Source organism: Amphibalanus amphitrite, unplaced genomic scaffold (genome assembly GCF_019059575.1).
Source record: "Amphibalanus amphitrite isolate SeventyFive unplaced genomic scaffold, NRLGWU_Aamphi_draft 000035F_arrow, whole genome shotgun sequence".
In the NCBI taxonomy this organism is placed as follows: Eukaryota; Metazoa; Arthropoda; class Thecostraca; order Balanomorpha; family Balanidae; genus Amphibalanus; species Amphibalanus amphitrite.
This window is the reverse complement of record NW_024881531.1, coordinates 1,201,910-1,228,037: the sequence shown is the minus strand read 5'-3', so window position 1 is coordinate 1,228,037 and position 26,128 is coordinate 1,201,910. Positions and strand designations below refer to the sequence as shown.

Genomic DNA, 26,128 nt, shown 5'->3' with positions numbered 1-26,128 from the left:
GCCGACGGCTATCTCGGGAACCGATAGAGCTACAGCGCCGCAGAAAAGCGCATTCGATAGCCCTTTTACAGACCTTTCTGAGTAATGTTCTCAGATTTGACCTCAGGTCAACGGTTTAGCCTCCAGAGGGCAAAAACTCCAAAAATAGCCGTTTTTACGAAAAACGTTTTTTCGGCAATAACTTTTGACTCAAAAGAGTCAGGACATTACTTTTGCCAGCATCGTGTTCCTCTCGTCGAGACGCGTCGAATGAACTATAATTTGACCTTGAAAGGTCAACTTGAAAATTTGACCTCAGGTCAAGGTCATGACCTGACCGGAAAAGGTCATGTTGCATATCAGTCGATCCGCAACGTCGAGCCGAACACATCTAAGGCGTTTTCAGCGCTCTAGCACGCCTCTATCAGAAGTTATTAGCGAAAAACTGTTAGATTCCGTTCGTGACCTGAGATGACCTCGGGGACATGACGAGGGGTCACAGTTGCCATTTTCCGGTTCAGTGTGTCAATCTTACCTACATCTCGATGTTTGAGAGTGTCTAAAGGTGTCACCGATATCAAAATTCCGAGATATACATTTTATAGATAATGTTGCTCTAATCAATCGCTGAAAGTTTCAAGGCAATCGATCAATCGGTGTAGCTATGACGAGCATTCTTATTTTTTCTGAGGTGAGGTCACTTGACGTGATCTGGTGACCTGACCTAAGGCGACCTGGGTCTGAAATTTTCACAACATGTGCGGAAAAGATGCACGAACAGGTGTGCCATAAAGATTTTGAGATATCTGCGAAAAACCGCACCCCGGCCCGGCGCGGTTTAAGATTCATTATGTGGGTCATTAAGAGCCAGTCAATTCACACCTTACATGTCAAATGTGTTTTGGCAGGCATATACCTCAGCTGGGAGAGTGCCCCAGTCATTAATGGTTTGTATGCTGAATCTGTTTCACTGGGCGAGACCGCGAGATACTGTCCTAAACTTCCCCCTATTTACGCTAGCAATTTTGGTCAGCTCGATTTTAATGGTGATGGAGTTGGTTGGCAGCATATCCATTTAACAGTGAAACAGCTGGTAAATGGTCAGTATCCCTCTTCTGTCGGTAGTACAGCAACAGCAGTCAGAGACGTTCTAGTCTCCCAGGAAAGGGAAGGTGCTCGAATGGTTCCCAGTTCACCATCGTGTGAGACGACTCTGAACCCGCTCCAGCCATTGCTGATATTCTTTTGCTAATTGATCCTCTGACAGTGTTCCAAACTCCAGGTAGAGGGCGGACGAGCTGCTCTTAGGACAAGCGTAAATTCAACTCGTCGATGTGAGCGAGGGCAATGGAAACACAGCAAACATCTGCAGGGCATTGGAAACGGCCGCTACCGTTTGGGAGTGACAAAATTCAGTTCAGAATAGATGGATACTCTTAGGTTTCTTTCTTCTTGTATCATGGTAGAGGGCGTTCCACCCTGTTCACTACCACAGCTGCACAGGGTATATATCCATGTGGTGCATACTGTATGCTCTGTACTGCATACCTTGTGCCTGCCCCAGGCTGCAATGCTGCTCAGGATTACTTGTGTTGTGCATGCTGTTCAACACTCCAATGAGTAACTTTCCTGTGTTGTTTGTTTCAGACGGAACTAACATCTCTATAAGTACCAGGTTGTTTCACATAGATATCTATTCAAAATGAGTTTCTTTGGTAAGCTGTTTGGCGGTAAGAAGGAGAACGAAACCCCATCAACGGGCGATGCCATCCAGAAACTACGAGAGACTGAGGAGATGCTCCTCAAAAAGCAGGAGTTCCTAGAGAAAAAGATCGAAGTCGAGCTAGCCACAGCAAGGAAAAATGGCACGAAGAACAAGAGAGGTAAGTGGAGGAGGCCGGAGGCTGTGTCATTCCACGCAGGGCCTGCGCTTCTACATGGACCTACGTCTTATGTTTTCCGAATGTTGTTACGTTTTTGTGCCATTTCGTCATCTGTTCATCGGCGACAGCCTGTTGAAAAAGTCATTTTACCTTTATTTACAGCCAATCATTAATCAGAGGGGGGATACTACCTTAAGTGATGCTGTAGCCTGTATCGTGTTATGGCCTAAGTCTTCGTGAACGGTCATTCGGCGGGAAAAAAAAAACGTTCTTTCGGCTTGTATGGTTTAATGCTGCCTAGTGCCTATCTTTCCTTGTAATATTGGAATGCATAGTTTGTATTTGAATGAACTTATATGTCACCTAATATGACTTCTTGCTTCAAAATCGTTTTTACTCGATATGTTCATCTATTCGCCGTGATCTTGCGATGTCTGTGCCCCACGTCCCGCACCCGGCCTACTGTACGCCGCCTACAAACTATCACCTCCCGTGTCTGCCGCCAGTGGCGCTGTCGGCGCTGAAGCGGAAGAAGCGCTATGAGAAGCAGTTGCAGCAGATTGACGGCACGCTCAGCACGATCGAGATGCAGCGCGAGGCGCTGGAGGGCGCCAACACCAACACAGCAGTACTGCAGACCATGGGCGAGGCAGCCAAGGCGCTCAAGGCGGCGCACAAGCACATGTACGTACCCCCGCGCCGCTGCGGCGGGGTTAGAGCTGCACGCTGGGTCCGTAGGAGCCGGCTGCACGCAGCACGACAGCGTTATGACAATACCTGCGGCACTGTCGCTAAGCGTGCTGATTTTAATAGGAAACGGGAGTGGCCGATGTAGATGCTAACCGACTGAAAGTTATTTCACGAAGTTTCTTGATTTCTGTTGGAACTTCGACTTTTTAGTAACTTTCCAGACTCCTTGAGATGATTAGCTGCCTCTTTTCGAGGAATGCAGCCTGGAAAGTTGGGTAAGCTATTCACTTTAATTTTCAGAAAAAGCCTTATTCTACAAATTGACTTCGGTAAAGTTTAAACGAGGTTCTTTTACGATGGCAAAACATCGACATTTTTCCGACGATTTCCTCTCAATTTGCACTTTGCCCAGCGGCGTATTTAGAAAATCGCGAAGGGGGGGGCCAAGGGTTAGGAGGGCGCCACCTCACCCAAGGAGGGCGCCATACGGTGGCGAGATAAAAAATCCTTATCGATCGCTCAGGGGGGCGGCGTTTTTTTTACCACGCCACCAGCTTTTTTTGCGTATTTAAGGAAAGCGGCGACGCGCATTGCTGCGAAACTTGGTATCGACTATCGCGTTAATATCACACGCGACAAAAAGGTTGCAAGTCATTGGCAATAGGTACGTACCAAATTCATTTCGACGGAGTGTTCTTTAAATACCGCGCCGAAGGCGCGCAAATTTTTCAAAAAGCAACCTCTTTTTTCGCTTTTTAGGCACACCTGTTATGTGTTCACTGTTCAAAGCCTTTCTCGTTCTTTTAGCAAAGTTGGTGGGACAACAATAAGGGTTGGTGGGGACGCTCTGCCCATGGGTGACGGTGTAGAAAAAGTTTTTTGGTGACGGCATCCACAACAAGGTAGGAGGGCGGCGGCCAGCAGGAGGCCGCCAATGGGTAGGAGGGCGGCGAGGAACAGGAGGGCGTCAATAGATAGGTGGTGACGATCAACAAGAGGTCGCCAATAGGCAGGATGACGGCAATCAACAGCAGGTCGTCGATAGTTAGGAGGGCGGTCATCAACAGGAAATCACAAATGGGTGTAAGGGTGATGATCAACAGGAGGGCAGCCATGGTGAGGAGGGCGCCTTTGCCCAAGAGGGTGACATTGAACAGGAGGGCGCCTGTGAGGAGGTTGCATATTAACAGGAAGGCGCCAGTAGGTAGGAGGGCGGCGATCAACAGGAGGGCACCAGTGGGTAGAAGGGAACACGAGGGCGCCAATAGGTAGGCCGTTCCAATCAGCTGAGTATTCAACAGGAGTTACAGGAGGCAGCCAATAGGTAGGAGGGCACCAATAGGCAGAAGGGCGGCGATCAACAGGAGGGCGCTAGACGGGAGGAGGGCGGCAACCAAAATTCCAGAGGAGGGCGCTATAGGCGCCCTATCGCAGTGGGCGCGATAGGAGTGCGCCCACCAGCAAAAGGGCGCCAGTGGGTAGCTGGGCGGTGACCTACATGAGGGCGCCTTTGTGTAAGAGGGCGCCGATTTATAGGAGGGCGCCAATAGGTGGGAGTATGCCGGCCAAAATGAGGGCGCCAGTGAGTAGGAGGGCAGCGATCAACAGGCTTAGATTAGCGACTACCGCTACGATTAGAGCGCTGAGGGCGCCCGAGGGCGCCCTCCAACCACATTTTCCCTGTAAACACATTCGCGATTGGAGGGCGCCTTCGGCGCCCTCCAATCGCAAAGGGCGCCTTCGGCGCCAAGGGGGGGGGCCATGGCCCAGTGGCCCCCCCCTGCCTACGCCCCTGACTTTGCCGTAAACTTATCTCCGCTGACTGCTTTTAAACGACGGAGAGCGACCGGAAGCTGGCATTGTGCCCGATGCGTTCGGTTACCGTCTCTGCAGAGATAACGTCTGATACCCGACAGACGAAGGGCCAGACTTTGTGATGAGTGATCTAGAGCTCGGTTTCGTGTATCGTTGTCACTCTTGGGATATCCTAGTCCGTCATCCGCTTTGCCTGGCTGTTCTAGTCTGCATGGAGCGGTGTAGGCAATAACTCACTTTGTCTGTAAGTTTGTACGTCTGATCTGAAGCTCCGGTGATTTTGCAGCTAGGTAGCCGACGTGGCAGCCAGGCTGTCCCGTGCCTTACAATCCCGTAGCTAAAGAGGGTGCATTGTTCTGCATACCACATTGCAAGACACACAAGACACACTTCTCCGTACTGGATTATGCGCAGTGATTCTAGTTATATTAGTTATTCAGTTATTCCAGAGGTCTGGGTAATATGCAGATAGTGCAGAGGCTTATAAAGACACCAATGATTGACGGTACATATTTCTTGCTAAAAAGTGTCGACGCGGGGCAGGACGGATGGGTAGATGGTGTGTTCAGGGAGAAATGCCATCTGATGCGTTCCCAGAGCAGGCGCTTTGTAGAAAGGGATTATATGGTACCAGTGAAGAACTTATCTATCTGTGTGTACAATGCACACTGTCCGATGCTTAATGTGTTTTTATGGAATCAATTTTCATTACTAACTTAAGCACGGTTTTAAATGGCATTGCCAAATAGCCGGAGGTAGGTATAGTCCACAGCAGAAGTAATGTGGGGTTTCAGTCATGGGTATGATCTGCTTCTGAAGCTTAGGAACGATTAGCCAGACTACAATGAAACTTTGAATGTAGCTAATATGTATCGCCACCCTTGCAGCTGCAATTTTAGCTATTGACATCTTCTTTTCGATCACTCCGCATTAAACAATCGCCAGTCAAAGCCAATCGTTGCAATTGGTAAAACCCTACATTACTTTAGCGGTGGGCTGTACCTCCAGCCATATCCTTTCGTTACTGTGAACTAATAATTTTACGACCTTCTCATCCATACTCTTTTCTCTCTGTGCTGCGGCACTCACTGTTTTACGCGGACGCTTTTATCCAGTAGTACCTACCGAGTCCTCGTCGGCTGGCTGGCTCTGCGAGGCTGGCCTGGGGCTGACTTAGGAGACTTACGTAGCGACTAAAGTAGTGACTAACGTGCAGACTGACGCACAAAGTGACCTGACTAACCAACGTGATCCACTGACGTGACAACTGACATGAAGGCTGACGTGTTGAATGACGTGGCAAGTGATCCGTGACTGACGTTGCGCCCCTACCAGCCAGTTCTGTAAATGACGTGGCCCTATCGCCGACCAACCGTTGCTAGTGGTATTACGGTCTGTTTGCTTGGTTCGTCAGACACGCTAACGGCAAGTTTTGGGCCACGGTTCTCCCCCCCCCCCCTCTCTCTCTCTCTCTCTCTCTCTCTCTTTCTCCCTCCCTCTCCCTCTCTCTTTCTCCCTCCCTCTCCCTCTCCCTCTCCCTCTCCCCCTCCCTCTCCCTCTCCCTCTCCCTCTCCCTCTCCCTCTCCCTCCCCTCTCTCCCTCTCCCTCTCTCCCTCTCTCTCTCTTTCTCTCTTTCTCTCTTTCTCTCTTTCTCTCTTTCTCTCTTTCTCTCTTTCTCTCTTTCTCTCTTTCTCTCTTTCTCTCTCTCTCTCTCTCTCTCTCTCTCTCTCTCTCTCTCTCTCTCTCTCTCTCTCTCTCTCTCTCTCTCTCTCTCTCTCTCTCGGCTCCGGACAGCTAGCCTGAGCGGCTGAGTGGCCGAGCTACGTCCAGGCCGTTTGTTTTGCGCCTGCCAGACGGAGTGGGACTAGCAATCTCCGCTCAAACGTTGGCAGCCGCGCGGATGGGATGCGTTCGATGGCACGCACTCTGTCGCTGATGGATTGTGCGGAGGTCAGTGGTTTCTGAAAGAGTGGCGACAGCGGCGGGGAGGAGTATTTGTTTGGGTGGGTTTCCCGCTCATCCGGCGTAGGAGGTTAGCTAAACGTGGCACAAATAAAGAGCGGAAATAGGCTAGCGTAGAGCGTAGTTATATTTTGGATAGATTTATTCGAGTAACTCATTGTCTTTGGTGTACATGTTTGCTTTCCTTTTGCACCTTATACCAGATCAAGACTGCTTTTAGGAACGAAAAAAAAAAGACTTACCAAGAACACCGAGTTTTATGACGTTTAGAAACAAACGGAGCTTACTTACATTAATTGATTCGCTATACGTCAAATACCCAAAGTGATCTATTGTAATTACTTACGAACTGTGGTAATGCAGAACAATCAGCTTCTGTTATGCTTTTTCTGGGAAACATTCTACGCAGTGCGTACCATGTTTCATGAGGTTTCTGCTAGTTTGACGTCGGGACCGATAATCACATGATGTGGTCGTTTCATATCAATGCATAAACTGGATCATGATTCAGACACCGAATATAATAATCGATGTGGAGTGCGGTTATTCTGACCGTCCTTGGAAACAATCTTCTGATTACATTCTGTCTCGTGAGGTTTTCTTGTGTCGGAAACGACTAGGAAAATCTGAACTGTAAAACAATGAGCTCTTCGTCGTTTTGGTATGAAACGATTCACACAAAGTAGAAGTAGTAGACACTGAACATAACATTTCTGCCTTGCGCTTTAGGTGTGCTGTTTTCAGTAGGGATGTGCCTGGCGCTATGTCGTGTGAAACCAATTCTGTCGTAGTGTTGGCATTCACTGGTCAATAAAACCAAAATAGTTCACGATGCATTCCACCGTCGCTGTATAACTTTCGCAGTTTTCTGTCATGGATGTTGAGCGTTTTTAAAACTGGAAGAGGAACCATTGCGCTCAGTAGACAATTCATCTGGAATTGCTCTGGAGTTAGACATGGCTGATCAAATCCGATCCGTTCTGGCTTGTTTCCCGGACGTTCAGTTGAAGTCGCATCATCTCCTCGGCCTCCTAGCCGGGCCGTTCTCGAGTTTCATGTCTGTAACGGGCCCGTTTCTGAGCCGTTACGAAGGTCTGCCTCGCAGTCTAACGGGCGTCATGTTTTTCTGGATAGTCATTGATCGTTTGTGTGTGCAGTCTTCCATGAACCAGACCCATGAAGTGGACCCGCAGACGGGCGGAACCCTCCAAATCGGGATGCGACGGCGGCCCCTTGTGGGGGTGGGTTGGTCAGGTCGCTGTCTTGAAATGAGGTTAGCGCCTGCTGATCAGGGAGAAAGATTCTGGATTGATAATTTTATGTTACATTGTTAAATGCAGACCATCCTCCTTTAGTCGCGCCTTTGGGAGATCCACCGTGTGTTTACATATGACAGGTTACTTTCATTGCCATTGTAGCTGAACATTCGATCATGCCCCTCCATCTCGTTGACCTTATCCAATGGAATCGAATCTAATGCTACGGTGCCGCGCGGTGTCGGGTGGGGTCCGATGGGACCCGGTTTGATCCAGTGCGGGGGAGTTACGGACCCCCTCCACCCTCCCCGGTCTGCACACCCCATGACACCCCCCCCCCCAACCACGTGACCTTTCGGCGCTTGAGTATCGCTCAAACCCCGCCCGACAGCGGACCTCGAGTTAGAGCGGCTCCTGTAGCACATGTTGAAATCACAGCATCTTATATTTGTCACCACGGTCCACGAGTCACGACTGCAATGGCAATTTCGGCAGTAGAAGGTCGAGAGGTTGCTTCAATCGCTGCGAAAATCCTGTTGCCATGCCTATGCAGCGTATTGATGAAAGCCCCTCAGGTAGAGCCCATTTGATTGAGTTTCCGTCGCTGCCAGAGGTCGTTGTTTTAGTCTAATGCAAGTGGTAAAGGTCGTATGTCTCGGCAGAGGTCAGCGGAAGTCAGATGTTCCTGCCGAGCTCTCCAGGCTTATGTCGCGTTCCTCAGACTTCTTATCACTGTCTGTCGGAGTTGGAAGCGCATGATAATGCCCAAATTACACACACTGCTGTCTGGGCTGAGGTCTGCAGAAAAAAGAACCTGAAACATCTGTGTGTGATCATATATTCCAATCAGCGTCCTGTAGTGGCCACCTGCCCTCGCAGTTTTGCAACCAGCGTCGGGTGGGTGTGGGTTTGACCCGCCGCTCACACTGACCATCAAGTGCAGCCGCCAGCGCTTCCGGTCTCAGAATTCATCGACAAGTCGCCGGGGCGTGTGGTAACGGCCATGTGTCAGGCTGATGTTTGACAGGTGACAGTCCACGGCGAGCCTTCAGGCTAGCGTTGTATTTGGTGCATTTGTGCTGACCTCTATGTAGGTTTCAAGTTCACTAAGGTCACCAGAGGCCAGCAAAGAGCCTGTGGTCTCTGGTGAGTGCCAATGGCGCACTGCCCGAGTATGCCACCACCGTGCCGGCTCGCCCGTCTCACCGGTAACAGCCCCCGCTCGTAGCGGCCACCGCTGCACTCCTCTGGCGAGTCTGGCGAGTCGGTGATCGGCTGCCGTGCCCCGCGGCCTGTCCCCGGCGGCCCGGCGGCGGGAGGGCCGCGCTGGCAGGCGCGACGAATGCTTCTGTCGGCGCCGCTGGCAGCCGCGGACGCCACTGATCCCTTGTTGTGACAGCGTCGTGCCAGCGCTCGTCACCAGGCGTTACTGTGGGATTTAATTGTGTTAGTGGTTGGTCTCCTGCCCAGCGACTGATACGGGACGGTTGCGGTATTGGCTGCCGAATTGGGGAGCTCTGGCTTACACTAAACCGCAGTTAAAGGGAGAAGAAAAGTTTTAATTGCTTTTTAAATCTCCAAGAGAACGCTGCTCATTTTTATTGGAGTTTTTGCTTATTCTAATGCCTGCTTATTCCGTGAAGCCTTTTTGATATAAGAAGAATACCGAACGCATACACGATGCAAGCGAGTGGCCGGTACCCATCCAAATTTACAAAGTTTGTCAGAAATGTTCCATGAGATGTGTGCTCCCCAAATTTATGGTTTTTGTAAGTGGAACCGATCTCGCACAACCAACTGTTTCCAGTGACAGTTGATGGTGAACAGACGTATGGTATCTCTCGTCTAATGACAAACGACCTTCATTGTCTGACTGGCGAGTTGACCGTCGGCCATCAGTGCTCGCTCAGACAGTGGTCGATACGGGAACTCGTCCCTGGGCAGAAGACCCGACCTTGGTAGCTTAAAGTTCTCGCTTTAAATCAAAGAGTATCGGTCGTCACCTCTGCGTATTATTCAACAGCTCTTGTGCCCTATGCTGCAGTCACCGGCGTAATAATGACTAAAATCTTTGAACGGGATAGAGGGGTTGAAGGTAGTTAGAAGCAAACATCTCTCTTTCCGGAGGTCGAGTTTGAATAATTACCTGCCCGGTGCTCCATTTATGTATCACGCCTTATCGATCGGACGATATACGAGTGGCACTGAGGGGCGCCATCGGACCTTGCTGCTTCAATACAATGACCCCGGAGAGCATCCATCAACTTCTTGCCGGCGGTAGACTCCCCTCGAATAAACTGTTGCTAGAGAATGATAGATGGTGGCGATGGCAACGGAAAGAATCCATCAGACATGTCAGATCAATATCGACAATCGAACACTAAGCGCATCGACATTTGCATAGCGAACTCAGAAGCCGTCCTTGAAATGATGACTATGACAAATTGTCTGGCGCTGATGACGATTAGAGAGATTGAGTGGTTCGTGAGTCAATAAGTTAACACGCAAGGCTTTTTAATGCTTATTTTCATGAAAATGTTATCTATGCAATATCTTCATGCATACCTTACATAGTAGGCTTGCAAGCGTATGTAACATTTGCTAGCTTTGTGCCAGGCACAACCGTGTTACTAGTTGGCGGCGGAGCCTTTTATTATTGATCGCCCGCATGGCGCAATGTAAGGGAATGGGAATGTAGTAGAACGCTCATTAATGCTAGTAGCATAGCAGCTTCGCGTAGGTAGTAATACCACAAAATCCCCATGGCAATCACAGCGATGATGATAATCCCCATTCTACCCACATTGTGAGACCCATCCCATCCCGCGATCATGTCTCCGGCTCTCCGCCTTTCCCCATTGCCAGCGGCGCGGTGTTCATATTCCCATCACCGCGACCACGGCGTGCTGCGCCACCGCCTTCTATTTCCGTGCGGGCCGATCTGCGCGACCATCGAGTGGTGGTCGAGTAGGTATTACGCACGACTGGCCCCCAAGTGCCGTCCGCGCTCGGGCACTCTGCTGACGAGCTATCGGTGATGGAACACGTGATCGGTGACCTGACCCGGTGACTTGTCACTGGGTGGTGCTGGTGATCAGTGACCTGTCAATACTTCATAACCTGAAACACTGACTGGTTACCGGTCACGAGTCGTCACGGAGAACTGTCTTGGACAGTAATAACTATGTGACATTACACGGCGATCGGTCCGTCAGGTCCGTGACCCGTGTCCAGTGGAGGTGGTCGCAACCTCTCAAAGTAACCTCTGACCGTTCACGGTACTCGGTGATTTGACACAATGACTCGTGACCTGTCACGGTGACCCGTGGACTATCTCGGCAGTCGACGCATATGGGATGACTCGGTTACGCCGCCGGCTACCACACTGACTTGTGCCTTTCTCGCAACCCTATGTCTCTTCACGTCTAGCTCTGCCGCTGGCCGCGCCTTGTGTTACGAGCATCCAGCTCCTGACGGCCGGGGCCGGTGTCGATAGCTCCCCGTGCTGGGGGTGACAGCCGGCGCTCGGCACGGATTGATGCCCTGTTTCCGACTGAGTGCCGCCGGTCGCCACTGACCGGCGCTGGGCAGTAGTCGTATTTACGGCCAGCCGGGCCGACAGGGTGGCCTGGAGTGACGTCACGCTCTGGCGGGTCTGTCAGTGACCCCAGGGCACTGTTCCGTGTAGCAATACTGGCCGTGCTCTGTTACGCTTTGAGTTTCTATGACAACCGAACTCGAGGTCATAAAGCTAGCATTAACCAGCAACCACCCATCAATAAAAAGGTTTTGGCTTTCTTTCACTGAGAATCGCTCCAGTACGATTTGATAAGTGCGTTTTAAAAGCTCCAGTGTCACTAACCAAAGCGAGCTCTCGGAACGTGATCGTGTGTAAGATTATCGTATCTGGTTTCTACTTCAGTATCGAAACACGTTACTGCTACAGTTTGGTGACACTGATGAGGTTTGCCATGGATGGCCGCAGGAGATTTTACGGTAGTCGCTTGAGCTACTATGAATTGTATTGTATTGTATTGTATTGAAAAATCATGAGCGATCCACATTCTCAAAGTGCGTGGCGATTACTGCTCAGAATCCGTAATCCGTATTGGGTATTGGTCGCCGACTGCCATATTGATTGATGAATATAAGTGCCCTCCTTCTCCAGTGCGGAGTGCCACACGGGTGGCGATCGTCCCTGGAAAAGTCGCTTAACGGCGGATAAAGCCCATTTATTTGCGTTCTTTTGGTGTCCCCCCGAACGTTCCTCCGACAGCAATCGAAGGGATTGTCGATATTACGGCTGACGACTGCGATTTTCTAGAAACAGCAGCACGTTTCTCGAGAGTTCAGGGAAGTTTTTGCTCCGGCCGTAGCAGGCGGTCACTGATGATAATCAAGGTCATTTGCGACGCCACTTACAATTGTGAATGAGTTTTAGGTAACAATGGCATTGAAATTACTCGGATCTCAGCCTGACTCTTTAGGTTGTGGGCATACTTGGTGGCTGTGGATTGCCCCGAATCTGTATGATTAAAGACATTGTGAATTTTGTTTTATACCTGAAAATTATTATCCATATTTAACATAACAGAACACGACTCGAACACAGACTCAGTCAATAAACTTTTTTTTGCAAGGTAGTCTTCTGCCAAATATCACCAAATTTAGTTACTCGGAGAGCTGCTGGACGGAACTTTGAACAACCCTTCTGAACGACCTTTGAGCCTTACGATGTCTTTGTCAAATTTAATCACAAATGCTGCAATATATGTCGAAGTTTCTTCCAAGCAGCCTCCACCGGATCCATCAGCTTGTCTCTGAGAGGTTCTGACGCAATATCACGACAGAATGCTGCACCTGACACCGGGCGATATTTCCAAGAGCCGGCTGGAATTGAATTTCAGTCCGGCTACAAGACAGTTGCCATGGCACTGTAAGTCTCTATGTTCGAGTTACAGATTTGTCGCTGCCCGGATAGGTAATGTGTGCCAGGGGTGTCGTTATTGTCGAGTGGACTGTAATTGAACCTGCACGTGGGTGTGTCGTACACCGGTGGTTCCTGTGTCATGGGGAACCACCGCCACCTCCCACATCCTCGGCCACCTTACCACCGCTGGTGCCTCACTAAGGTCAATTTTCGATCGCTGCTACCCGTTTGATGTTTAATAAAACGTAGTTATTTGCGATCGAGTACAGGCTTGTACTCGAAACTCAAGGCCTTGTTATCTGAATAAATTGTTTGGGATTTCTTGCATTTTCAAAGCGCTTTGATATAAGAGCTGAATAACTAATTTTGTGTTGCCCTCCTGCATCAAAGTATCTTACATGTTTCCGCGAGCTGTGTCTTCATGACAGTTTTCTCCATGCACAGCAAACACACAGTGGGATGTTTTCTCGGCTCCTGTTCTTCCTTGAATGTAACTTCTAGCGATTTCCATGAATCTGTGTAATAACATTGGCTAACTTGGTAAGTTCTTAGCGCAATGTCAGGTATAGCCTAGCGTTGTCGCACCCACGGGACTGCGTTTCTTGCCTCCACCAATGTCCAAGTATAGACCGGCGACGCGGCTTCTGACAGCTTCACACAGCAGCATACCATTGCCTTTCCGGAAGGAAAGATAATACACAGATGGAGGGGTAACTGACACCTTCTCCAGCACGGGTATGTTCAGCAGAGCTCTAGAGGTGACTGACACCCTCTCTAGAGCCCACCCCAGTCAGAGGTGACTGTCATCTTCTCCGTAAGGCACTCCCAGCAGAGCTGTTAAGGCGACTGGCACTGCGCTGTCTCCCACAGCGCGTTCTTTGATCTTAGTGGGTATTACCGCTCCTGTTAATGCTTCCTCTTATCGTCCCACCCCGTTGTCGACGTGGTGTCGCCCCGGAGATGACCTCCCGTTTTTGTGGACAGTTCTGAAATAGCGGAGGTATTCTCGACCCATCATCTCTGAGCCGTTCTGGAGTAGCTTCTGCGACACTGACGTCTGCTGGATACTAATTAATGCCTTTGGGACACAGTATTGGGTGTCACAGGCTATACGTGTTGATTGCTCCCGCCGAGAGGTGTTCTCCGACTCAAAGGAAATAAGCTGAATGATCTGTTTGACTTTGAATGACTGATGGAATGCTTAGACTGGATGGGTACGATTGACTCGGATTCACGGGAAAGTTGAAGCTGGATGCGTCCAGAGAACGTTCTGGTTAAATTTAGTTCATTTATCCATTGATGGGGATTCGCTTGTTTTGATGTTCAATGGCCCCGGTCGGTCTTATGCTAGTTAACGCCGTTGTCGCTAGATGGCAGCACTAGTATGCGCCTGAATGGGTATGCTGTGCCGCATGGCCAGCATCGGAGCGCGGCAGCGATGTCGGCGGTGGGGGCTGGAGGACGCGGCCTGTTTCCGGCGCCCTGTCACCGCCTGGATCCAGGGGGACGGTTTCACGGCCGTGCTGCCAGCCGCTGCTAGCGCATTTCGCGAGCTGACGTCACATTTGTGGTAGTGTTGGAGCAATGGGATTGTTGATGTCTCCATGGAAACCCAATTTGACACGTGTGCTGGCAGCGCGCTGATAGCTGCCGTGAAACAGGGCCCTGGTCATCACCTGCCCCTGGACGGGCGTGTTCCCACAATTGCTGTAGGAGGCTAGGAGCAGGATCTTCTGCTCTTCAAGACTCTTGAGGGGCACGAATCTCACCCTAAATGGATCCTTCCCTGGAAATAAAGAAGATATGATATGAAAGCAGCTGGGCAATGGGAGCCGATACGCGGAATTTAGAAATTTGAATATGTTAGCTAGTTATTTCTGCAAACCAAAGCCGAGCGTCGGGCTCTGAGACCCTGATGCCGGCCCGGATGTGCTCTCTTATGTAAGATACCGAGTAGAGTTCTCACCGGGGCCGGCCCATGGCTCGTTTCCGACTCCCTGGAGTCATTGTCCTATTGCGGACACGTGCCACCGTGAACGGGTATTGAATTGGGGTAATGACCTGGATCACTGGACACCTCTCTCTCTCTCTCTCTCTCTCTCTCTCTCTCTCTCTCTCTCTCTCTCTCTCTCTCTCTCTCTCTCTCTCTCTCTCTCTCTCTCTCTCTCTCTCTCTCTCTCTCTCTCTCTCTCTCTCTCTCTCTCTCTCTCTCTCTCTAATTTTTTATCTGATTTCTAAGTGTGTTATCTTTCCTCTCCTTCTCCATTCTACTCTTCTTTCCTCCCTGCCCTCCAACAAGGGATGCTGATCGCAGTAGGTGAGCGCAACTAAAAAAAACCTTCCCTTATGATCGCTGTCACCTGATTCAGGGCTGAGAGCTGATCATACATTCGAGCTACTACACGAATGTATGATGCTTGTGCATATGTTTACTCCGCCACTTTTCGTTTACATTCGTTGGCGGCTTGTCCTGCGGGACTGACGCTGCCCGACCGCGCGAGGGTCTCATCAGGGACCAGTACGGGGGGGGGGGGGGAGCAATTCGCCAACAGGGGTCCTTAGGGAGGGGTGTAGGCGCGCGCGGCCCCTGGGACCGCCGGCCACCCGGCAACGCATGTTGATAGCCTGATGATTTGCCCGTGCTACGTGTTTATGCTGGAAGAAGCGGACAGAAAATAACCCAGACACGCCGAATAGCTGCGTCCTCTGAGACCGATGGTGCCCTGAGGTCGGCCTAAGAGGCTTGTTTTTGTCCTGGGCAGTGACTCTTGGTTGGCTTGTGGTGTAGTCGGTAGTCGGAATTGGAAGTCCGCAAAATGTGTTAGACAAATTTGCTGGTTGCGCTGTGAGTTAGAGAGAAGTATTTACTTTGATTGTAATGCCTCCTACAGAGACCGCTCACCTCGCTTTTTGTGGCTATCAGTAACGGCCACCACATCCGCGAACCATAATCACTGTTGATGTGTGAAATCCGGCTCCTTTGTTTCCCGTAATGGCCGTGCTCCAGTTTTGCGTGTCACATGTCGCGTGATGACGTCACGGTCACGTCAGCGGCGGCTCGGCCGTAAGCCCCGGGGCGCTCGGTGGACCCGCCGCCGGCAGAGGTGGCTCTCGGACGGCGTGGTGGTCTCACGGACCGGCACGTGCTGATGACGTCACTGCGCTCGTGCGAACGCCGACCGGCCGGAAATGTGGGAGTTGGTGGATTCGCCTTGTATGGTGTTCAGAGAACTCATATGGCGAATGCTTGGATAAATGGTGTTGATTTGCGCAGTTTTGCATTCGGGATGGAACTTGGCATGGAGCGGGTTTCTCTGCGGGAGACAGTTTGCATCGAATAAATGCAGAAAAATCTGTGAAAAACGGGCAGTGGATGCATAACAAGTCACTGCCTCTCACATTTAGTATTTTTGGCCTTATTCTGAAAAGCTCCGTTTCTCCTCTGAAAAGAAAAGACGTTGTTTGTTGATTTCGGCACGATCTCGATAACATTAGAGCGATACAATCATATTTTCATGCAAATCGGAACCCACGCCGCGTCGGCCACCATTCACTAGCTATCCATAGCTCACTAGTCACTAGCCCTAACCTTGTCAGAATTATTGCATTGCAAGCGTTCGGTTACTCAATAGCATTGCAAAGGACCGAGGTACCATGAAAGCTTCGCCATAGCCGTTTGGCGAAAACGTCCACGAATACCATGTCGTTTTTGCTTCCGACAGTGGCGATGGCGTCACGGTTGGGCGCAGCTCGCCGCCTATGACGCCAACGTCTGCCGCAGAAGCGCCGAGAAAGGCGCTCACAGATGGAGAGTGGCGCTCACAGCCAGCGTCTCTGTCACATTTCCGCTAATATCCGAATGCCGGAGCGTGGTCCCAGTTAGAGAGAAGGCGTGAATGGCCGCCCTAGAAAGGAGTCATCCAGATGAAATGAATGAAAGAATGGACTTTTTTGCTTTGATTGTGCGGCTCCTCTGTCGAAATAAGTGCAGTAGAACGCAATAAAAGAGTTGAGATGAAGAATCTAAAAGGGCTAGAAGTTAGCAAACGCTTTTGAAGTGGTTCACGCTGTTTCGCTGTACGGCTATATTGATTTATTTTGAATTTGATTCTTTTTTGTTATTGTCATGTACATCTCAGCCCGCTTTACCGTGGAACTCTTCTGGAAGCAAAGTTCATATCACAGATAACAGTAATACTGTTATCTGCGGTCATATGCTTTTGAATCTGTAAACGCCTCACTGTTGGCATTATCATCGACTTAGCTCATATGCATTGTTTTTGCTAATGTGCAGTATTTGACGTCATTATTCACAGCATAAGCACACAGTGTCAGCGGCTCCAGTGATAACGTTAAACATTGACTTCAAGTTTAATGGATTGGCACAGGAGAGCACGGCAATTTTATTTCCCCGGCGGATTCTGGGCTTTTAGCTTTGGCTGTTTTAAAATTTGACTTGCGCATTTTGTCGAAAACATTTCGGTTGTCAAATGCAGACAAGCATTTAAGCTGAGTTATTAGCTCAACCTGACCAAAATACAACTACAAAGCCGGCCACCTTTCCGTCCCCTCTGCCCCAGACACCGTCTGTATCCTGTCCGCGACGATCGATGACAGCCAGACGACGTATCTGCGGCGCTAATCCGACCACGTCGTGTCCGGCCACCCGACCCGTCTTTCGCCGTCCTTTTGCGCCGCTCGCCTCCGCCCAACCCCTGTCCTCCGCCCGCCATTGGCGCCGTCCCCCGCCCTCCGCCTTTTGCGCCGCTCGCTGCCGTCCCACCCCTGTCCACCGGCTCTCGGCTCTGCCCGAATTTCATTTCGCCGCGCCATTTTCCACATCTCTATTCAGTCGGCGGTGCCGCGAAAGCTGGCGGCTTGGCGGCGGCAGTTTGACCATGCAGCGGCGAGGTCAGGGCCGCTTTGGTGGATGAGCTGACAGCTGATTAGCGATGGACCGTTTTAGAGCTTCCTGGGCGCTTTATCGTGCTGATAGACGCGCCATGTTGTGAATATTGTGCGCTGCTTGTGATGTGTGTTATCTTGGCAGTCTGCCTAGTTGTTTATTTTTGTTGGATGTTTCTCTTCATCGCGCAGTTATCCACCCGCCGTTCTTTTACGTCGCTCGCTACCCATCTGAATGTTAGATGATTTATGACGCACAGTTATGCGGAATGTTGTTCTACTTGTGACAATTTTCGTGTAAATACTAAGCGAAATATGCAAGAGTCTTGAGCCCTCGGCGATATTGTATACATGTGTTATTGATGTTACGCCGCAAAAGATAATAAGACTGCAAAAGAAAACAAGAATAACGCTCTGATGTCTCAGAACAGCGCTTCTGTTGGATTTTCTGAATTGCTTGCTTTTGTAAGCGGTACTCCTGGCAAACAACGGAACAAAGAACTGTATGAAAAGGAGTCACGCAAACATACGTGCATTATACTGAAGCTCGTTATTGTTCGTAAAGTAGTGTTTGTCTGATATCGCTGATGACAAAGCATCGCATAGCGTTTGCGACAAAGTAAACTGACCGTCCGGGCCGGGTGTGACCAAGCAGCATCCAATGGCCCTCCTGATCGGGTGACACTGGCTCGCTGCGACACTTGGTCAACACCTTTATGCATGTATGCATGCATTGTCTGCATTAACGATCATGAGCTATCCACACATGACATGACGTTTACTACTCTCACCTTTGCCGCACGTGCATCCGGCCTGGCGACCGTCCCTTAAGTCCACACTGGTCAGTTTGCTCTGCCGGTATTGGTTGCATACGGCGACCATTTGCCGTGGTCGCCGTGGTCATTTTCGAGCGGGCTGTTTGCGCAGGCAGTCGTTTCCGGCTCTGTCGCCGCTCGGCGGTCCGACCCTCTCAGAGGTCGATCTAGCACTCCGGCGTCTCGGGTATCCAGCGCCGTTGGTGGTTCGATTGCACGGCGGCCGGTCGGTTAATGCAGCTGAGTTGTGTTGCTGCTGCTGTGCAGTGGTTTCCTATCTGCCCCGAGACTGGCTCAATGCAGTGCCCTTGTTTGTGAGAGATGAGGAGATCCGGGAGGGAGGGAGCGAATGGCTCGCTCAAGCGAAGATGATATCTGCTACTAATTATGATTATGTAATGTATTGAATAAGTCGATACATAGATATAATACAGCTGAGAGCCAGCAGATTGTATGTATTTCACGTCTCCATTCATGTGGTTTTACCGGACAGAGTAAGATGTCCTGAAGTACTATTCATGTTTTATTTACATAAGTTGCCTGTGATTGCTGGTAAACACTGGCTGCTCTATTGGCTCATATCCGCCGAGAAACTGACCATGAACGAACAGTTACGATCGGCGACAGGCTTCCAGCTGGCATAAAATAATTCGGTACCCCAGATCTAACGTATAAATAAGTGTAGCTGGGCATTGGCACAGCGTTTGATGCTGCATCCCGAAAAAGAACTAACTGGCAATGCTTTTTCCATCTGCTGCCATATATATATATTTTTTTTGTTCATTCGAACCGCTTGGGTAGCTGTGCTCGCTCTTCAGTCGCTTGTTAAACACTTTGAAGTCCATCTCGGAACTTTCTGTTCCAGAGTTAAACCCACTCCTGGCTGTTGGAAGCTATTCGACAGCTCTGGGGTTTAGTGTTGTCCCACTGCTCCGACTCATCACGGCTGTCTCAGTGGACTTCCCGCTCTGCCAGCGTCCTCGTGACCCCTGCGCTCTATGCAGACTGTCTGACCGCGGTCGTGTTCGGTTTTCGATTTCCCACCGTTCGCTGTGGTGGCCAGTTCCGTCCACAGCACGTCTCGGTCGTTCTCCGGCGCCGGCGGCATTTAAAGCGGGGACGTGCCTCGCAGTCGCTCTGCGCTGACACCCCGCCCCGCCCCGCCCCGCCCCCGCCCACACCCGCACACGGGTGCCGGCCCGTGCGGCCGACTCGTGCGTGCCGTTCGCTGGCGGCAATCTGTTATGGGATGGATGTGTGGGATGTTGGTGGCTGTGTGCGACATCTGTCCCGACAGTAATGACACCACTTTAACGGTCTGGTAACATCAAATCGCTCGCTTGTTGTTAGAACTGTTGCCTTCCAAATACGTGAACTTGTTTCAAAGTGGAGCTGTTGACAGTCTTTGCAGCGCTCTGCAAAATTCAATTACTGGTTATTTTCCTCCCCCTTGATCTAACTTTTCTGAAGGCTCTGACATTCCGTGCTCGTGCGCTCCTATAGTAATTTGGTGTGCTGCTGATAAAAGGCCGATTCGTCATCCCATAGGCTTCCTCACTTCTTCCAAGTTCAACTGTCTGAAAACAAAATGACAGCAGGCCCGAAAGCCCGTCACAATGTCTCAAAAACAATGGTCTTCTTTTCTCTCGGTTCGAAGATATAATCCTCTGAGTTTGTTATAATACAAATAAATGACGTTAACTTCGTATGAGGTAGTCATTTTCCAAAGCTCGGTATCGTTCTTTACATATATGCAAATTGTAATAATTAATCATTTCTGTCGTAAAAACATTAGATACAAAAGGTAACTAAGTAATCAGAGTTGTGGTGATCTGACCTGACCTTTGACTTCGACGAAAATGTGTTCAGTATAAATCCGAGGAATAAGAAAATGTCGGTTTAAGTCTGAGCCCTTCCTCACTAAACCTATATTAGCACATCATACTTTTTATTGCTTAGGTATAGTAAACTAGCATAACTAAATTTTCTGCTAACTAAAACATGCGAACAATAAATAGCCTTTCTCACTCTTTTATTTTTAAGCACGAAAGGCGCTGCCGCTGTAGTGTCATGTAGCTCAGCAGTGACACTCTGTGGGCCCACACTTCTCCGGCGCAGTCCGTCCGCCGTGAGGAGGAGGCGACGTTTCAGTGCGGGCCAGACTGCCGCAGTATCGCCCACCACCTGTCCGTTACACACCTGTACCGTCCGCCCCCTCTCTCCCGGCCTGCTGCGGAGATGGAACTCACCGTCTGAGTGGGGCTGAATGTCTGCGGGATCGCGGTGTATTGTCTGTGGGAGTTTGCAATATGCACGGGATGCATATTTTCTGGTTAGCTCACATTTCCCAGTTCCTCGAGACATGTCAGCTGTCTTGTGATTTTCCCGTCCAATCCTCTATCAAATATATTTTTATGCGACTTGTCAAGACTTGTGAACGTAATCTCAAAGCGACGTCATGCACACAATTTCCTGATATTATGTCCGTTCATCCAGCTTTGTCCTGGTTCGTGGATTGTAGCTCTGCCACTGCTGGTCGGGTCTCTCGCCGCCCGTTCCGATGTCAGAGCCGCTGATCTCCCCATTAGCCGTCTGTATCGGCCGCGGTTCTCTGTCCCGGGGGAGCACCGGATCATCCCCTCGGCGGTGCGGGCCAGGCGGGACGCTCCGTCCGCGACACTCGGAGAGGGAGGGTCGGCGTGCGTACCATCGGGAGACCCGGTCAGCCTGTCTCACTGAGACCAGTCAGCCTGCCTCACTGTGACGGGTTAGCCTGTCTCACTGTGGCGGGTCAGCCTGGCTCACTGAGACGGGTCAGCCTGCCTCACTGAGACGCGACCAGCCTGTCTCACTGAGACGGGTCAGGCTGCCTCACTGGGACCCGACAGCGGCGCCCATTGCCAAGCACATGAGGTGCCTTCGGCGGTCCATTTATGTAGACCAGACTGACTATAGCTGGATTGCGCGTCAGCTACGGCTTAGTCTCAGGTCGCAATTAGAGGCAGGCTTAGCGGCACCATTTAACGGGTTTGGAGGTCCCAGTTAACGGGTTTACTGGCACCAGCTCATGGGTTTGGCGGTCCCGTTAATAGACTTACGGCGTCAGCCCATAGGTTTGGTGGTCCCCGTTAACGGGTTTACCGGCACCAGTTACCGAGTTCGGTGGTCCCAGGTAACGAGTTTACCGGCGTCAGTTACCGGGTTTCGCGGCCCCAGTTACCGGGGCTTAACAGTCCCGACCAGTTGGCTAAACGGCCGCAGTTAGCCGGCTTAACTGCGGATCGGCAGCGGTCCGATCGAGCCGGGAGCACACCGGCCCGCGATCGCTGAGTCCGGCCGGGGAGTCTGAGCCACTGCAATAATAATGTGGGCTCTGCGGCCAGGTGGCTCACCAGAGTCTGGTTGAATGGCCAAGGTGGCCAAGGTGTACGGATGGCGGTACTGCGAATAGTTCATGTTATGCTGCTTCATTCAAGCGTTTCTGAATACCCGGTGCGCAGGATAACTTGTATGGGATGGTGTGTAGAGCGTACCTACTCGGCAACTTTAACGTCTGTGAGGAGTCATCTTGACTCCCAATATAGAACCCTGAGGGTCGCTGGTATCAGTGTGTGAGCTCTGCAGTGTACGGAGTGTATTGTAATTGCTCAGTACTGAGGAAATCCTGGAGATTTTGTTACCACTTACCCCCTTTTGTGTGTATTTTTATCTGCAGACGCGATTATTACTATCACGGATGCGGATGTGATTACTACTTATTAGAAAAGTGGTTCATCTGTACAGGATGTAACGGAAGACACGACACTAATTGTTCAGTATGTATATGGTATACATTGGTTGGTGTGTTTCTTGCGTCACGTGGGTGGACATCACTAGTATCAGTTTGCCTGAGGGTATCTCATTTATCACATCCTGATCCGGGAGTATACATCTTTCGTTGCAATGGACACCACTGCAGTCCCGGTGCCTAACCCACAAATCATCATCATCGTCCACATGATGGGCACTTTCTCTCGCTCGATCCTTCAAAGGAAGGGTGCCACCTTTTGGACACAACGCAGTTTTTACAAGATTAGCCTCACATGAACCTAAAAACCGGCTTCACTTACCTATGCTCGAGACGGTCAGCATTGAATCCGCACGTGAAGTTATCATTTGCGAGTTTTGCTGCCAGCATTCGGGCAGGCAAAAATCTTCAGCACTATTTCCTCGTCGTGTTAAGGGTATTTTATAAAACATGAAATCAGCAAAGGTATATATAAAAGTTATACTTTTGAAGCATGTTTTATCATTTTGAAAGGGTATATTTTTTCTTTATGGTATACACTTAAGTTTTAAAATTTTAATTGGGAAGTTTTTCTAGTAAGTTGCATGAAGGGTGAAGGGTTCCATAGATCTCTTAAGCATTGTAAAGGAAAAACCTTTACTCGACTTATTTGTTCTTTTTTATTTGATGTTCAAATATGGCCAACAGTTACCTACTTGGTTACCTACAACTTAGTTCAAATCATGTTATCTTCTTCCTTTTTATTTGTTCATCTTTTTGTCTCAGTTGCGCCATCAATGCAAATGGCAGAATGATATGTTGCCATGACAACAGGATATGCCAGCCGTCCTAGCTGCCACATCAAACGACCTTGAGTTGTAGTGGTGATATAAACAACGATCTTTTTTTTGGCCAATGTATTAAATGCAATGTTTCGGTTTTTTTGTATATTGTGGACGCGCTAACCACGTCTAAAAATTCAAATAAGTAAAATAGATTCATAGAACAAAAATTTCGGAAGGTGGCACCCTTCCTTCAAGGGACAAGAGTTGCATATTCGACAAGTGGATACTGCTCCCCTCGGTTAATTGTTATTTGTTTGACCGGTGTGTATATATGTGGTACTGGTATGGCTTTTGTTGCTGGCTGTACGGCCCGTCTTGCGTGCTGGAATGTCTTCATGAGTCTTTTCAAGACTGACGTAATTATGATTAAAGCACGGCAAGGGAGGGCAGGAAGAACTCTGGAGGCATGATATGGGCGATCTTTTCGCAATTTGATCGAATGTTAGGATGAATAATTGGAAGGCCGCGCGGTATATTGGATTCCGAAATCCAACTGGCCACTACCGTCGTAAAGGAGTGCAAGCCAGCGCAAGTGTCTGACGGGGATTTTTTTCGTGTAGCAGGTAATCATGCCCGTCACAAAACCGCCTGATCAAGGACTGAATGTGGTTATCGCGCATGAATTATTGTTGGACCAGACGGTCCACTCACACACACATATGACATAGCCTCCCTGGGGGAGAGTTCCAGTATTCCCATTTTGGGGCATCGGTCAGCCTGACATCCGCATTGATTCCACACCAGCGTTTTATGCGAGGTATAGCGTGTTAGCGTCGTCTGACCATCAATGTGTAAAAGGCAGCCGCGGTGACGAGTGAAGTTCGTTTGCCGCCTGAATACTGCAGTCCACAGCTGCAGTTGAATTATGTCCGAGCGGACGGGTTCTTGTGATGTTATTCGTGAGTCGCTGGTGCTTTACTGCACCACTCATCCCGTTAGTTCATTGTTTTATGGCCCACGTTAGCGGATGCTGTTCATCATTGTAGTGCGCCCCGCAACGCTCGTGAAGCCTTTTTATGGGGCTCGGCTTTGAGTAAGTGCAGCTGGGAACTAGGTAGGTGTTGTGAATCTCAACAAACCGTGATTTTTGAACATTTTATTTACTTGATATGCTATTTTTGCCAGCACTTAAAACCTTGCACCTGTCTTCTACTAAAAGTTTTCATTTCTTAACGTTTCGATAGCAAGTGTGAAATGCACTCACTCTATCTCCATCTTAAATGCGTGAGTAGTTTCAAAATCGAAACTTTCAACGTCGCACTTCGTCCTAGTTCATACTTTTACACTTAACCGGTTAACTTCCTATTTTTAGAGCTCTGAGTTGAGGTGCCGTCTCTATTTTGGAGGCGCTCCGTGATTGGTCGTTTCCGACGGTCACCTGCGTCGTGGACTACTCCAGCTCCCCCTCTCCCCCTCCCATTCCGAACCAGACCGCCTCGGGCGCCGCCGGGAACTCTCTGTCACGTGAACCGTTCGATGACCTTTTCTGGTGGTCTATTTCCGTCACCAGGGTGCGTCGCAGACCTTTTCGGCCGAGTTTGGACTGATGTCTCACGCAGATTGCGCCGTGCTTGACTCAGGGGACGCATATTTATGCGGTGAGGAGCGGCGATCTGAGTTACTCTACCCCGGATGGTGGATGGTCGGGACGGAGGATCCGAGTTCGTTCACCGCTCGCTAGGGAGTCTGATGGTTCCGGCCGCCGAGGGAAGCACATAGTGCCAGGTGATCTCCACGCCATTCCGGGACAGTCACTGCCTCCACGGGCCCGTGGTACCGATGAATGTTAACGATCACGGTCTGTGAAGGACCTCCATGTTTAGCCCGAGGAATGCTGTCGTGACCTTTCGCGAAAATTGCCGAAATGCAAGGCTCCAAAGTGCAAAAGCTGCTTCGGCAATATCCGCCATTCCTTGAAATGTTTATTGGCTGATGCATGGTTAAGAATGTTAGCAGTTTCACAACTGGAAATTATTTTTAAACGTTTCGCCCATACGCGTGCGATCGGTGCGAACTAATTCAGGTCACTATTTTGGTACGGAGCTTGGAAAAGTACTGCACCTTTCCAATCAGAGATGGAGTTTTGGAGACGAAAGTGGCGAATTCGCAAATGGAAACACGTCTGACAACATGCAGATGACCTGATTCGGGCACATCATATTCAGTAACTTCAGTGTACTCTAAGATTAGCTGATACATATAGGTATTCAGTAAAGTACCTGACGTCCGGCAGTCACAAGTAGCGTCATATAGCTAGCAGAATAATTGCCCACGCGTTTCATGCTTTCTATTTACGATGTGAGACCACCTTTAGGTTCGTCCGCCACGTTTCCTCCACCTGGCCATTATTTCCAGCCGGGCTATTTATATTTCCCTACGACAGAACACCTCATTACGGCTCATGTAACGGTGGCGACTGTCGGTAGGGTGGCGTCGACTGCGCTGACATTTGCCATTCCTGGCACTCAGCGGCCCACGTTTCCAGGTGCTCTGTGCTATCTGAGTGACGGAGAAGTGTCTGCATTACGCACAATCGTATCTAACTTTATATCATTCTTTGCGTCACACCAGTCACACCTTGTCTTATACCGTCCCGTAGTCCGTTGTGTGACACTGTGTCCGTCTTCCCTTCTCTGCGCCTCCTGTACCCCCACCTAATTTCACCCTACCCTCTCTCTCTCTCTCTCTCTCTCTCTCTCTCTCTCTCTCTCTCTCTCTCTCTCTCTCTCTTCTCTCTTTCTCTCTTTCTCTCTTTCTCTCTTTCTCTCTTTCTCTCTTTCTCTCTTTCTCTCTTTCTCTCTTTCTCTCTTTCTCTCTTTCTCTCTTTCTCTCTTTCTCTCTTTCTCTCTTTCTCTCTTTCTCTCTTTCTCTCTTTCTCTCTTTCTCTCTTTCTCTCTTTCTCTCTTTCTCTCTTTCTCTCTTTCTCTCTTTCTCTCTTTCTCTCTTTCTCTCTTTCTCTCTTTCTCTCTTTCTCTCTTTCTCTCTTTCTCTCTTTCTCTCTTTCTCTCTTTCTCTATTTCTCTATTTCTCTCTTTCTCTCTTTCTCTCTTTCTCTCTTTCTCTCTCTCTCTTTCTCTCTCTCTCTCTCTCTCTCTCTCTCTCTCTCTCTCTCTCTCTCTCTCTCTCTCTCTCTCTCTCTCTCTCTCTCTCTCTCTCTCTCTCTGCCTCTTCCTCTGTCTCTGACACTGCGTCCGCTGCCTCTCACACCTTATCTCCCCTCTCCCTGTGTGTCAGTGACGTCCTCTTCCTCATTTACCCCACCTAACCTCCCCCTCTTTCTCT

At 49.8% G+C, this 26,128-nt stretch overlaps 1 protein-coding gene across 9 annotated transcripts in view; it reads left to right on the top strand.

Annotated features, from left to right (window-relative positions):
• The window catches only part of LOC122371345 (charged multivesicular body protein 4b-like), a 69,052-nt gene that overhangs the window by 1,746 nt on the left and 41,178 nt on the right, over nucleotides 1-26,128 (top strand). For all 9 annotated transcript variants that reach the window (XM_043347610.1, XM_043347602.1, XM_043347643.1 and 6 more), the window contains exons 2-3: nucleotides 1,627-1,862; nucleotides 2,369-2,546. In XM_043347610.1, coding sequence (XP_043203545.1) covers nucleotides 1,682-1,862; nucleotides 2,369-2,546 — 359 coding nt within the window. In that variant the 5' untranslated portion in view covers nucleotides 1,627-1,681. The remainder of the gene's footprint in view (nucleotides 1-1,626; nucleotides 1,863-2,368; nucleotides 2,547-26,128) is intronic.